Here is a 13,020-nt window from a genome sequence, read left to right on the forward strand (position 1 = left end):
AAACTGTATAACCAAATGTCAAAAAATATAGAAACTCACAATTTGAGTCATCAAAACTTCAATCCAGTTGAAGTATAGTCAGAATCCAATTCTCAATCCTGACTGGTCTGTTCACCTAGAAATGATCAAACACCAACAATCAATCTTCTTTACCTATGCTCTGAAAACATTGTCTCTTAGAGTTGGTCTATATGCAAGGAAGAAGGCTTTAAAGATTGTTTTCTCATATGCATTAATTATACTCATTTAACTAATTAAAAAGACATGATATGACACAAGGATTATATCTTTTATTATTTTATTGTAATCCAAATACTTGACCCTCATAGAATTGACTGATCCTGTAGAAACAGATTCACAAATATTTATACCTTACAGGTGAAGGAAATAGGATTTCAAGGAATAGAGTTTTCTATTCAGTGAAAACTTAAACTACAATACATATTCCCTTCTCAGTCTAAAAATACTGAAATGTTAGAAGCACACACACATAGGTAAAGATTCTTATCTTGCAAATTGTGGCTCTAAAATCTTTTATACCCACATTATTATATATATAAAGTTAAGTATGTAATTATTTTCTATATAATAAATTATATAAACATATTTATAAGAAATGTACACTATGATAAAATATATAAACCTTGTATTATATCATTCAAGACCACTTCTACTTTTGTTTTTTTATAATTATGAAATATAAATGATTTTCAGTATCCCTTTCAAATAATATTTTACAAAGGTAAATTCAATGAAGTAAATCCCTCTTTAGCTTTCTGTTTGTATGATTCAAAAACTCAATCTTTTTTATACTTCCTCAGGATCTCTTTCTAACTTACATCACCTGTACTAACCTTTCCCCTCTTAAAAATCTTATTTGTGAATATTTTCTAAAGCTTCCTTCAATCTTCTTGCAGAAACAAAATTAATACAAAACACTTCAAAATTCAAAAGCACATATGAAAGCAGAAAAATTAATTAAATTTCCTGGAAGTTTTAAAATTTTTTACATCACATCCTCAAATAACATTTATACCAGCAATAATTCATTCAGCTTTTGATCTCTGTGAATTTCTTTTTTTGGGGGGGGGTGTTAAAACCTTTCCATCTTGCAAACTTAACAATTTCCTAATAAATTTACTTCCCTTTTCACTGAATAGAATTAGTTTGTGCCCTATTTCTTGTTTTAATTAATTGAAAGATACAAATTTTATATATTTACATATTTTATATATTGCTAAGCCAAACTATGTGTTACCACATTCTTATTCTTGAGAGAACAATTAAAATCTATAGTAAGTTTCTAATATACAATATATCATTAAATATAATAATCATAATGGACCACAGATCTCTTAATCATATTTCTCCTGTCTAGTTGAAAAACTGTGTTCTTTGAACACCTCATAACACCCCTCACCATTCAAACTTTCTGATAGCCCCCTTTATTCCAGGCCTGTCCACTTAGCGTTAGATTCGACATACAAGTTAGATGATGCATATTGCTCAGCTCACTTGAAGGCACAATGAAAATTAGAGGAACACTTATTTCCTCAGTTTCATGTCTCACAAGAGTTTTCTTACCTGTTGTTTATCAAATTGCAGAGGGTAATATTCATTCACGTATCCATCATTGTCGACAGAGTGTTTAATTAACAGAATGCTGAATTCAAAATGTTATAGAGCCATTTAACTTTTTCTAGTATTTTTCAGATTATTCTAACACAATGTGAGTCTGGTTAAAAACTCAGGTCAGTTAAACTTTTCCAGTTTTCACAATAATTTTCTCATCTTTATGATTATTCTCTAGTAATTCAGTTTGTTACCCCAGAAAATATCTGATCTTTTCCAAGATGACTCTCATGACTTTAGAGTATGATTCAGGAATTCCAACAACAGAATCAGGTCTGACTAAACAGCTAAACCTATTCTGTTAGTATTAAATGTCTTCAGTCTTCTACTTATATAAAGGAAATAGAATTTTCATGGAGTATGAGATTTTCCTACGTTTTCTAATACACAGTGCCATAAAATTCTGCCAGAGGTGAAAATTGAATACAGCTCTAGAAGACAATAAATCAAGTGATAGTGCGTGCACTGACACCAGTTTAGATGATCCTCATGAGTAAAATGACTTTGTCCCCAGAGACCTATTTTGTTTGACCAGAGAAACCAAAGGTTCGGGAAACTGATAAAGCACTAAAGAAGTGGAATTCAGAGAGTATTATCTTTTTTTAATATCTCCCTACTATTTTGTTGGCCATTTTACAAATAGTAATTGTGGATTAAAGGCAATTTCTAAAATATCCACTGAAATGTTCAAACTATTAAAGGCACCACAACACGTTATAGACTAAGATAATGGGAAGCAAGCCAGCATGCCTACTATGTTGCTGTACATGTAAATATTTACCTAACTGAACAAATAGATATTAATTACACTTTTCAATAAATTCTTCAGGACAGTGGTGTTGCTAGGTGAGAAAACAAGAATTTGGATAATTTTATATACTTGTATCAGATAGGATCCTTCCAGGACAAGAAAAAATATGGTCAAATTGAGTAACTGGAGAAAATATAATAAAGAGAATATTCACAAAGCTGTGAAGGGTGTAAGGGAAAACAAGGTGTGATGAATGCTCTCAGCTTGTAACAGTAGGAGAACATTGCCACTCTCTGCCCAAAGTGGCAAGGTCAAAGAGTTGTTTTTTAAAATCTAGAGATAAAGCAGGGCATGGTGGCACACGCCTGTAATCCCAGCACTCGGGAGGCTGAGGCAGGAGGATTGCTGTGAGTTCAAGACCAGCCTGGGCTACATAGTGAGTTCCAGGTCAGTCTCAACTACATAGTGTGACCCTGTCTCAAAAAACCAAAAAAAAAAATCTAGAGATAAAGTGTATTGTGGATGGAGAAGACCATTACAGAATGACACAGCAAGCTCACTGGGTGTCTAAAGGGAAGACATAAATCAAATAATCTGATCTTAAATCTTAAATGTCTTGCTACAGTTGTACCTTGGCCAAACCCAGTAGAGAATAGAGGACAACGCAGCTTGTTTGTACAGCCTGCTGAGATCAGAATCCCAAGACACACAGCAAATAGATAAGGAAGGAGTATGAAAGAAGAGAGACAAATGGAAGTTATCTGTATTTTTTTTTTTTGCATCCACTCCTCATTTCTATTGAGGATAAAAAGGAGATAATGACATTAGAAGTAGAGGAAATTGAGCACCATAGAAGAATAAATAGTTATGGTACTACTGTGAAATGATCTGATCCAAAATGTGAGCCATTCTAACTATCCTTTCTTATGAGTTAGCCAGGAGGAAAAAAGAGAGAGAATATATTAGCCTAATACATTGCTGTCATGACCATCATTTTGTGCACCTGCTCATGAGATCTACTGTGATGATAGAATCTGCCTCATTTCATTTTATATTTCATTAGTTTCTAATGTAGACAGACTGTACTCTACTTGGTAGAGTAAACTAAACTTTTTTATAGGATATAATCTTGATCATTTACTTAATGAGATATCAGTTTTTTCAATCAATGAGAACTATTGAGCAAAAGAATACTTGGAATCACCTCCAATAAATCCCATGGGTTCTGGATTTGGAAATGTTTTATTCATTTGTGGAGTAGAACCAAATTCACCTTAGTAATTTAGATGTACCATCCCAGTAAGCAGTGCTTTCCTATGACAAGCAAAAGAATGCAGTGCCCTGCGACCCATGCTACACAAATCCTTGAATTGACCATTCCCAAGCCATGCCTTTCAACATAGGATAAAGATTTTGAGAAGAAAAGAGATGTGGACCTGATTTCCCTTTTTATAGATCTTTTTCTCCCACAAAACAGAGGCATGATTTTTCAAATACCCCCAAATTCACAAATATAAGTTTCCAGGTTTAGGTAGAAATAATGTATGTATGATGTATACACACCAATATAGAAGGATAGAACATACCATACCTGAGATTTAATTATTTCTATGTGTAGCTTTCAATCTTTCAACAAATGGTTTGTGAGCTGCCATTTTAACTGTTGCCTCACTGAAAAATATCAGAGACAGAACAGTTTCCCAAATTTGCTTCACTGACACAAGTTTCACTTCAAGTGGTCAAAGGTCACTATTAGCTGTGCTCTTTATAGAACATTCTTCCCATGGGCAGAAGGATATCCAAACTCACTAAACGAAGTTCAGAAGAATAGGAGACATCATTTTTATTGATAAATCATTTAGGTATGATACAGTGGCTTTTCCCACCTTGACTTATATACTCTGGCTATAAAAACATTTATAAACAAATGGCACTATATATTGGCCACTGATTTAAAAGATGCACTGAATTATATAGACAGCATGCAAAGTTAGCAGCCTCGATGTTTACTACTGAGTGATTTGTAGGTCAAAGAGTACAGATAAAGCCAGTAGTTTCTATGAGCATAAGCCCATTGTCATACTTCATTGTAAAAATGTGTCCAGGAGAGGCACCATGGCAAACTAAGGGTGGCAACATTCATGTGACGCTCAAAAAATGTTCACCAAGATGCAAAAGTTCCCAGAAACAGAAGTGAAAAAACCCAAAATAGAAAAAATTCCAAACTAGAAGAGAAGCCTCCCATGTTAATTCTGGTATTAGGGGTTATTAGAGAAAGAGAAAAGGTCATCTCTCGATCCCAGTGCTGTTTACAACCTGGATCGGGCAAACACATCATCTTGAGAAAGGATCTAACCTCGTGAGGGAAGATTCAGAGTATAGCAGTAGCAGACAATGTAGTCTTTTCTGTAACCATTCTCAGTGATTGCCCAGTGGCCACCTGTCCTGGTTCTCTTCTCATTGGAAGACAGAGTCCAAAGGGAAAGGTATTCACAGGACAGTACTTCCTCAGATTAGGCACTAAGGAAGTTGCAAGCAAGTGAAACAGGTAAACATGATAGGTAGAGGGAAGAAAAGTCAGACTACCCTTATTTGCAGATATCATGAATTTTACATAGAATAACCCCCAAAAAAAGACTTCAGCAGAAGACTCTTAAAACTAATAAACCAGTTCCACAAAATGATGATATAAAATAACACACAAAAGTCAGTGGTGTTCATATACACCAACAATACACCACCAAAAAAGAATCAGGAAATTCTACTCACAATAGCTTCAAAAAGTGAAATACCTAGGAATTAATCTGACCAAGGAAGTGAAGAGTTTTATGATTAAAAACTACAGTACTCTGAAAAAAAAATAGATTGAGGAGAACATTAGAAAATGGGAAAACATCCCCCTGTTCCTGGATATTCAGAACTAATAATGTTAAAATGGCTTATTACCAAAAATTATATGTAAATTTAACACAATTCCACTCAAAATACCAACAGCATTGTTCACAGAACTAGAAAAAAATCCTAAAATGTATATGGAACCAGAAGGAAACTCAGAATAGCCCATGCAATCCTGAGCAAAGAAAAGAAAGCAGGAAATATTACAATCTTCATTCTCATGCTATACTACAAAAGTATAGTAACAAGATGCAGCATGGTACAAGCACAAAAATAGACATGTTGGCAAAGGGAATAGAATTGAGGATGTGGAAACAACCCTATGCACCTTCAGCCATCTTATTCTTGACAAAGGGGCCAAAAAAATACACTAGGAAAAAGATGATCTCTTCAACAGATGGTTCTGGGAAAACTGGTTATCCACTCTGTAGTGGTTAGGGTGGAGCTTCAACCTGATTTATTTTGGGATTTACTCTGGGTACAGGTAGAGCACAGTACTTGGTGTATACTGGTGGGTCAGGAAGGCATGGCTTTAGGGTCTAAATCTGATTGCATGCCATTTAGACTCTGGTACTCTTTTCTTGCTCTGCTTCCTGTATTCCATGAGCTAAGTAGTTTTGCTCCACCAGGCCCTTCCACCATTATGTCTCTGCCTTTGAGCCTGCTGATCACAGAATGAAACCATGAGCAAATTCAAGCTTTGATCCCTTAAGTTGTCAGTGTCCCAGCAATGAAAAGCTTACTAATACAGAAAATTGATACCAGAGAAATGAGTTCATTGTTACTCTACCTGACCATGTGGTTTAGAGAAGCCTTTGTAACTCCAGTGGACCCTTGATTTACAAACTTGGGAACTTACAGTTTCCAGAAGCTGGTAGTAACTCAAGTTGGTTATAAGTCAATACAGCTGAGATCTCGATATTTACCTGGGTACATGCTGTAGATAACAAGAGGCAGATTAATCTTCCATTAACCTAATTAACCCAAGTTATTCATACATCAAGCCGGTGGTAACTTGAGGGTACACTGTAGTTTGTGAGAAGAATTCGGGGGGTTTTGGAAAGGTGGGCTAAACAAGTCCAAGAATAGTATAAGCAGAGTCTGATGGGTGACTCTGCTTAGTGTTCAGAAAGCTGGTAGGAAGCAGACAATTAGGGCCAGGCTCAGGAGGTTCCAGGTGGGAACAAGAACTCCACTGACGGTTGAACTAGAGACCAAGTGTGTCATGCTCTGGCAAGAAATGAAAACTATCTACTTTTGCCCACATCCTTGTTTCACTTGCATTGTGGGAAAAGCTCCTTCAGGATTTTGGAGCATCTCTTAACCTGAGGAAATTTTCTAAGAAGAAAGTTTAGGAGCTAAATTACAGAATTACTCCCGAAGTGTTTCTTGAAACCATGCTCTACACCCGTACTTTTTCCAGACTGCACAGTCCAGATTTCTCAGCTGGCAAATCTACTGTCCTAGTTAACTCTCATCCATGGCCACTCCAAACTACACTTTATGAGGCACTACCCAGACCACAGCCATAGTATATACTCACTTGTCATCAAAATTGGTTAAGGGAAAACTGAAAGTCAACTACGTGGATCTATGGGTTCCAGGTTCTATCATCTCTCTTTCCATTACATAACAGCAGCATTATAGCATCCTAATGCTGTATTGCTCCTGCTAAGATGGTGACTTCTCTCCTTGCCTATTTGTTCTTGGCAAAATAAGCTTGAGTTTCCTGGGCAATTACCACTGACCAAAATTTAATGGGACTTTCATAGTGTGAAAATATTCCTCTAATGAAAACCAGGATTCTAAACACAGTGCCCAAAGTCACAAGTGTGTCACAAGTTTAAATTCCCAGTTGTACCTTCTTTCCTAGACAGGTGTTTGCCACATGATAAGAACATAGTATAAGATAGCAATTACTGTTGGGATGTACATAGTAACCTGGAGAATACCACTTTATTTTCAAAATATCAAGTTGAAGCCGGTGCTTCAGCTAAACCTGCATTAACCATCAATGTTCTGTTAGGCAAGGAGAGCCTATGGAATGGGGGAAGTAGATCTAATGGTCACATTTCTTTACTGTTGGTGCTTGATACGACATGATATGTTATGGCATCTCAGCATTAATTGTTCTGTTTCCTTAAGAAAGACATTGCTCAAGTACACAAAATTTGTGTTTTAAGTCCTCACATGATGCTTGTTATAAGCTTCATATCTTCATATCTTCTCTGTTTGTACCATCAGTTTTTCCAATACCACAAGATATGCTAGGTAGCCAGGCGTGGTGGCGCACTGTAATCCCAGCACTCAGGAGGCTGAGGTAGGAGGATCACTGTGAGTTTGAGAATAGCCTGGGCTACATAGTGAGTTCCAGGTCAGTCTCAACTACATAGTGAGACCCTGTCTCAAAAAAACAAAAAAAAATCTTTTGCAGTTATGTATGTCACTCGAAGCTGAGAACTTTTCACTTCTTCCAGTATTTGGCTGGAATAGTATTTCTGATCACAAACATGTTTTCTTGAGAAACAGAAGAAATCTACCATGCAAAGTATTGTCTTATTACTGATAGGAAGTCCAAGATTCAATATTCTTCTTTATTTTGAAGAAAATGTCCCAGCATGCTCATTCAATTAACTTTTAAATTTTTAATAATAAAAAAATTATTACGAATATTAATGGAGTCTATTCTCTCCTTTGGAGCACATGTACCAATTTTTCCTCAAATAGTTTAATAGCATAATATTATCATGATAATTAACCATTGTTATAGCTTGTATCTATATGTCCCCCCAGAGCCTCATGTAGTTGTAGATAAAACTTTTCAGAGGTAGCTGGATCTAAATTCTGTGGTGCTGGGTCAAGGTGTGTGATTACTAAATTAGTTCGCTGATTTTATTTCTCTTTTCCTGGTGTTTGACTGTGCAAGTAAGTGGTTATAAGTATCTTTGGACAAAGTAGGATTGGATCATTTATACAAAATATATATTTGACAACTACTGCACAGTGATTTCTCCTCATATTATTAAAGTAGCTTTGGTGATGCTCCATCTCTTGAGCCCTGTGCAAAAGGATAGAGTTAGAGGTTGTTCAAGTTGGTTACACATACTAGGTACAATCAACTGTCTCCCTGGGCTGTTAATTATTTTCTTTACAGTATATTTGAGAAATTATGGCATTTTAATTTCTTTGATGTGTGTATCTAGAACAAAATGTCTATTTGATCATAGGTACACAACAAGTATTTGTAAATTCACTGGCCGTAAGTACTGGGCTTTAAGGGCTATGAGGTTATGTAGAGGAAGGTCCACAAATAAGGACTATTTTCTTGTTAAAAATTCTGATACTTTTATCACGAGAGATACATAACAGATCCTGAATCCAAACTGCCAGAATGATAAAAGTCTTATTGCCTAATAGTCCTATTAGTAACTCTGTACCTCAGACTCTTTCTCTGTAAAATATGGATGATGAGAAAATCTCCTTTCACAAATGTAAGGGGAAAAAATCAAAATAATAGCTGGGTATGGTAATGCAAGCCTGTCATCTCAGAACTTGGAAGGCTGACACAGGACAATTGCCACAAGTTCAAGGCCAGCCTGAACTAACTAAAAAGACCATGTTTCAAAAAAAATAGAAAGAAAAAATTTAAGGTACCATATGAGATATCAATTGTTACCTTCCCCAGGATGCAAAAAATGAGAAACAATCAACGCCATCACTTTATGAAGGAATTTTCAATTTATAGGTTGCCTTTTAATCTTTAATGACTACATTAGATAATAAGATGCACCATTTTTATAAAACATTTGCATTTATTTTGCTAATATTTCATTTCTATTTGCCAAACTATTTGAAATTTACCTTTATGAGAAAGAGATACAATGATTATAATGTGACTTACTTAAACAGAGTACACAATTCACCAATCACATTTCCCCTAAAAAAAGAAAGAACCATTAAATTACACTGTGTGCATTTATGGAAATATCACAGTCTACTAATATGTATAATTAATCCATGTTAATTAAATAAATATTTTGAAAGAATGGGACAATATATAAATAAGAAACTGGAAAGCTGGGCTTTTCAATGTTTTTTGGGTTTTTGTTTTGTTTTGTTTTGGTACCAGGGATCAAACTCAGGTCCTTATGCTTGAGAGGCAGGCGGTGGAACTACTGAGCTAAATCCCTGGCTGGGCTTTTCAATGTTAAAACTTAGAATTAATCCACTGTCATCAAAAGAGTATGGTATGAATGAAGCAACAGCTAAATAGAAGTCAACAAACTAAATTTTAGAAATAGCAACTTAATATGTAATAATAGCATTCAATATGTTGTTTCAACTCAAAGGAAAGAAAAGGAACAAATGACTACTCATCCAGGAAAAGTAGGTTAAACCCTTTCCCTGTACCACATAAAAATTCAAAGAGATTAAATATAATAATTTAAGGGAGACAAAAGGAAGTGTCATCAACTGTAAGTGTTCAGAGAAACATAAGCCTACATTGAAGATTTAATCAAGTGTCTCTGTGAACATCACAGTAGACCAAAAATACTATTTAATAATAAGGTTTCATTTTTTCATAACGCAATGATTTAAAATTCAGCAGTATATGGGGAGGAAATGGGTGGTGAAGGGAGGGCAGGGACAAGGGGTAAAAATGAGAACCAAGACCGGTCATGTAAAGGTACACGATCCCAATAATGAATGGAACTGTACTGTATCCCTAAAATGTACCAATAAACTCAATAAAAATAAATAGATTTTAAAAAAGAAAACTCAGCAGTAGAAGTTAAAGATTTAGAAATGTGTAAGAACTGTTAAATGCTAATAAGTGTACTTGGGGGAAGAAATAAAAATGAGGGATGTAAAGCTCACTTGTTCAAAATGAGGCCTAAAGGAAAAGGTAAAATATGAACCTAAATAAATTTAAATACAAAATTTATTTGAAAATGAAGGCCACTGATCTAGTAACTAGATCATGTTTTTTGGTGCTTGGGTCTCCCTAATGATATTTAACTACACATGGTTGTACATATTGCAGTCATTCCTCGATCCTTAGAATTTAGCACATTTAGTTTGAGATTTTGGTAATTCATTCTAACCTCAAATTCTAATATTCTACATACAGAACTAATCATTTCCCAGTGAGTGAGACAGAGGAGGCAAAATATGTGAGACTTGAGCAAAGAAAAGCTAACAAATTAGGAAGAAAATCATTCAGATCAAGATAGGCAACAAATAAACAGTTTAAAGGTCATGGGAGCATTCACTTTGTCTATCAATAGACTAATCTGCCCAATATAGAAAAAGATAAAATATTATCTATTCAATTACATGACACTCTTCTAGAGCACAGATTTTTCTACATAGTAGGTTACAAAGGACATATGATAGGATTTTTAACACTGTTATACAGACCATCACACAATAGCATTAGTTCTATTTTAATGATAAAATATATACTATTATTTAGCATATAGTTGATTTCTGGGTATATAACATGGTGTGAGCCTTGAATATGCCTCTGAAATTGCTTAGGGTCTTTTCTGCAATCATGTGAGAGAAAAATCTAGTTTTTCATAGCCAATCCATTTATGAAATCTTCCCATAATGCACAACACGAATACACAGTCTCCTCATTGCCACTTTCATATCTTTGTTCCTGAATGTATATATGACTGGATTCAAAAAAGGAGTGATAAATGCATCAAAAATAGCAAGATATTTATCCAGATTTGATGTGGGAGAAGGCCATGTGTAGAAAAACATCAGTGGCCCAAAAAACAAAATGACCACAGTGACATGAGCTGACAGAGTAGAGAGGGCCTTGGCTACACCACCAGAAGAGTGTTTCCGAACAGTGAACAGAATGAATACATAGGAAATAACCAGCAGGACAAAGGATCCCACAGAAATGAGCCCACTATTGACAGTGACCATGAACTCCAGGTCTTGAGTGTTTGTGCATGCAAGTCTGAGGAGGCGAGGAAGATCGCAGTAAAAACTGTCAAATATGTTAGGACCACAGAAAGGTAAATCTACCACAAAAACAAGTTGGACCATTGAATGGAGTAAGCCAGTGATACAAGAAATGACTAACGAGTATAGACACATTCTTGGACTCATGATGGTCAGGTAGTGCAGAGGTTTGCATATGGCCACATATCTGTCAAAGGCCATGGCTATGAGCAGCACCATCTCAGCACCCCCAACAGCATGACTAAAGAAGATCTGGGTAAGACAAGCCCAAAAGGAGATAGTTTTGTGCTTTTTGAAAATATCACTAATCATCTTAGGGGCTGTGATTGAGCAAAAGGCCATATCAATAACTGAGAGGCTAGCCAGGAAGAAATACATGGGGGAGTGCAGATGAGCATCCAAGGTTACAGTGAACACAATGACAAGGTTGCCCATCATGCTTGAAAAGTAGAACAATAAGGAGAAGATGAAAAGAAGTAGTTGCATTGCCCATGAATTAGTAAGTCCCAGGAACACAAACTCTGATACTACAGAGTGATTCATTTCATCCCTTGTTTCAGACACCAGGATCAGATATTTTCATGTTTCCTAAAGGTAGAAAGAAAATGATAAAAAAAAATTACATGAGAAGTATTAAGGTTCAGGAAAGAGAGCCTGTAACCATGGAAATAATTATCATATTAATAGTTCAAAGTCATCACATTTCACTGGGTGTCTACTTAGAGGGGCAGCTGTTTCCCATATGTGTTATGGTTTTCACAACTACTAGTAAATTAGTTTCATCTGTGGATGTATTTCTCCTCTACTTCCATGTAGTATTATTAGCTCTTTCCAATTTCCTCCTGCCAAACATATTCTACAAGGGTGACACATAAGGTGACCTGTAAATTCTTTTGACTTTGAGCGGGGCATGGTGGTGCCTGCCTGCAATTTAAGCATGCAAGAGGCTGATGCAGGAGGATTGCCATAGGTTCAAGACCAGCCTGGGTGGCAAGTTCAAGACCAGCCTGAACTACATAGCGAGCCCATTTCTCAAAAACAATAAAGTAAAATAATTTTGAATTTGATTCATGATGAACAGATATAATTCAGCCAGTAATATGAGCTCCTAATAATTATTCACACACACTATACAGATTTCAAAGGCCTGTGTTCTGTTATTTATATTATTTAATTAGGCTTTTAAATTTTATCTTTTTATCCAACTTTCAAATATCTTCTATTAGTATATGCTTTCAATACATAGTAATTATATTTATTTAAGGAAATTCATACTTGTATATTTCTTATTGATCATTTTTCCCCTTCCCTCCAGCTCCCCTTATCGCAGATCCACTTCCATCTTCAAAATGTCTACCTTCCCATCTCCTCTCATCTCTCCTTGATTTTTCTCTTTAAATTATTTATATGTTGGGTTTTTTGTTTAAGAAAAACAATGCGGTATTTAACTTATGTCTGATTTTTTTCATTTAACAGTATAATATCAAAATTCATCCATTTTTCCCACAAGTGACTCACTCAAAATTGTCTTTCATTATGGCTCAATAATACCGTAATATGTATACATACACAATATTTTCTTTATCTGCTTATCTGTTGGTAAGTATCTAGGCTATTCCATAACTTAGCTACTGAGTCTTACTGTATAAATATGGGTATGCATATATCTCTACAGTGTGATGATTTTTACTCTTTCAGGAAGATACCCTGAGGAAATATAGCTGGTTCAAAAGGAATTTTTAATTTGTTAAGGAATCTCC

General features: G+C 35.3%; 1 protein-coding gene across 1 annotated transcript; it reads right to left on the bottom strand.

The window, feature by feature from the left end:
* Window positions 1-10,873: 10,873 nt before the first annotated feature.
* LOC104849716 (olfactory receptor 4F15) lies at window positions 10,874-11,827 on the bottom strand. Its single transcript, XM_010606244.2, has one exon. It carries the CDS (start codon window positions 11,801-11,803, stop codon window positions 10,874-10,876), a length of 930 nt encoding a protein of 309 aa, XP_010604546.1. The 5' UTR covers window positions 11,804-11,827.
* Between the last annotated feature and the right edge of the window lie 1,193 nt (window positions 11,828-13,020).

The sequence above is a fragment of the Fukomys damarensis genome, unplaced genomic scaffold (genome assembly GCF_012274545.1).
Source record: "Fukomys damarensis isolate Sample0158 unplaced genomic scaffold, DMR_v1.0_HiC HiC_scaffold_17, whole genome shotgun sequence".
NCBI lineage: Eukaryota > Metazoa > Chordata > Mammalia > Rodentia > Bathyergidae > Fukomys > Fukomys damarensis.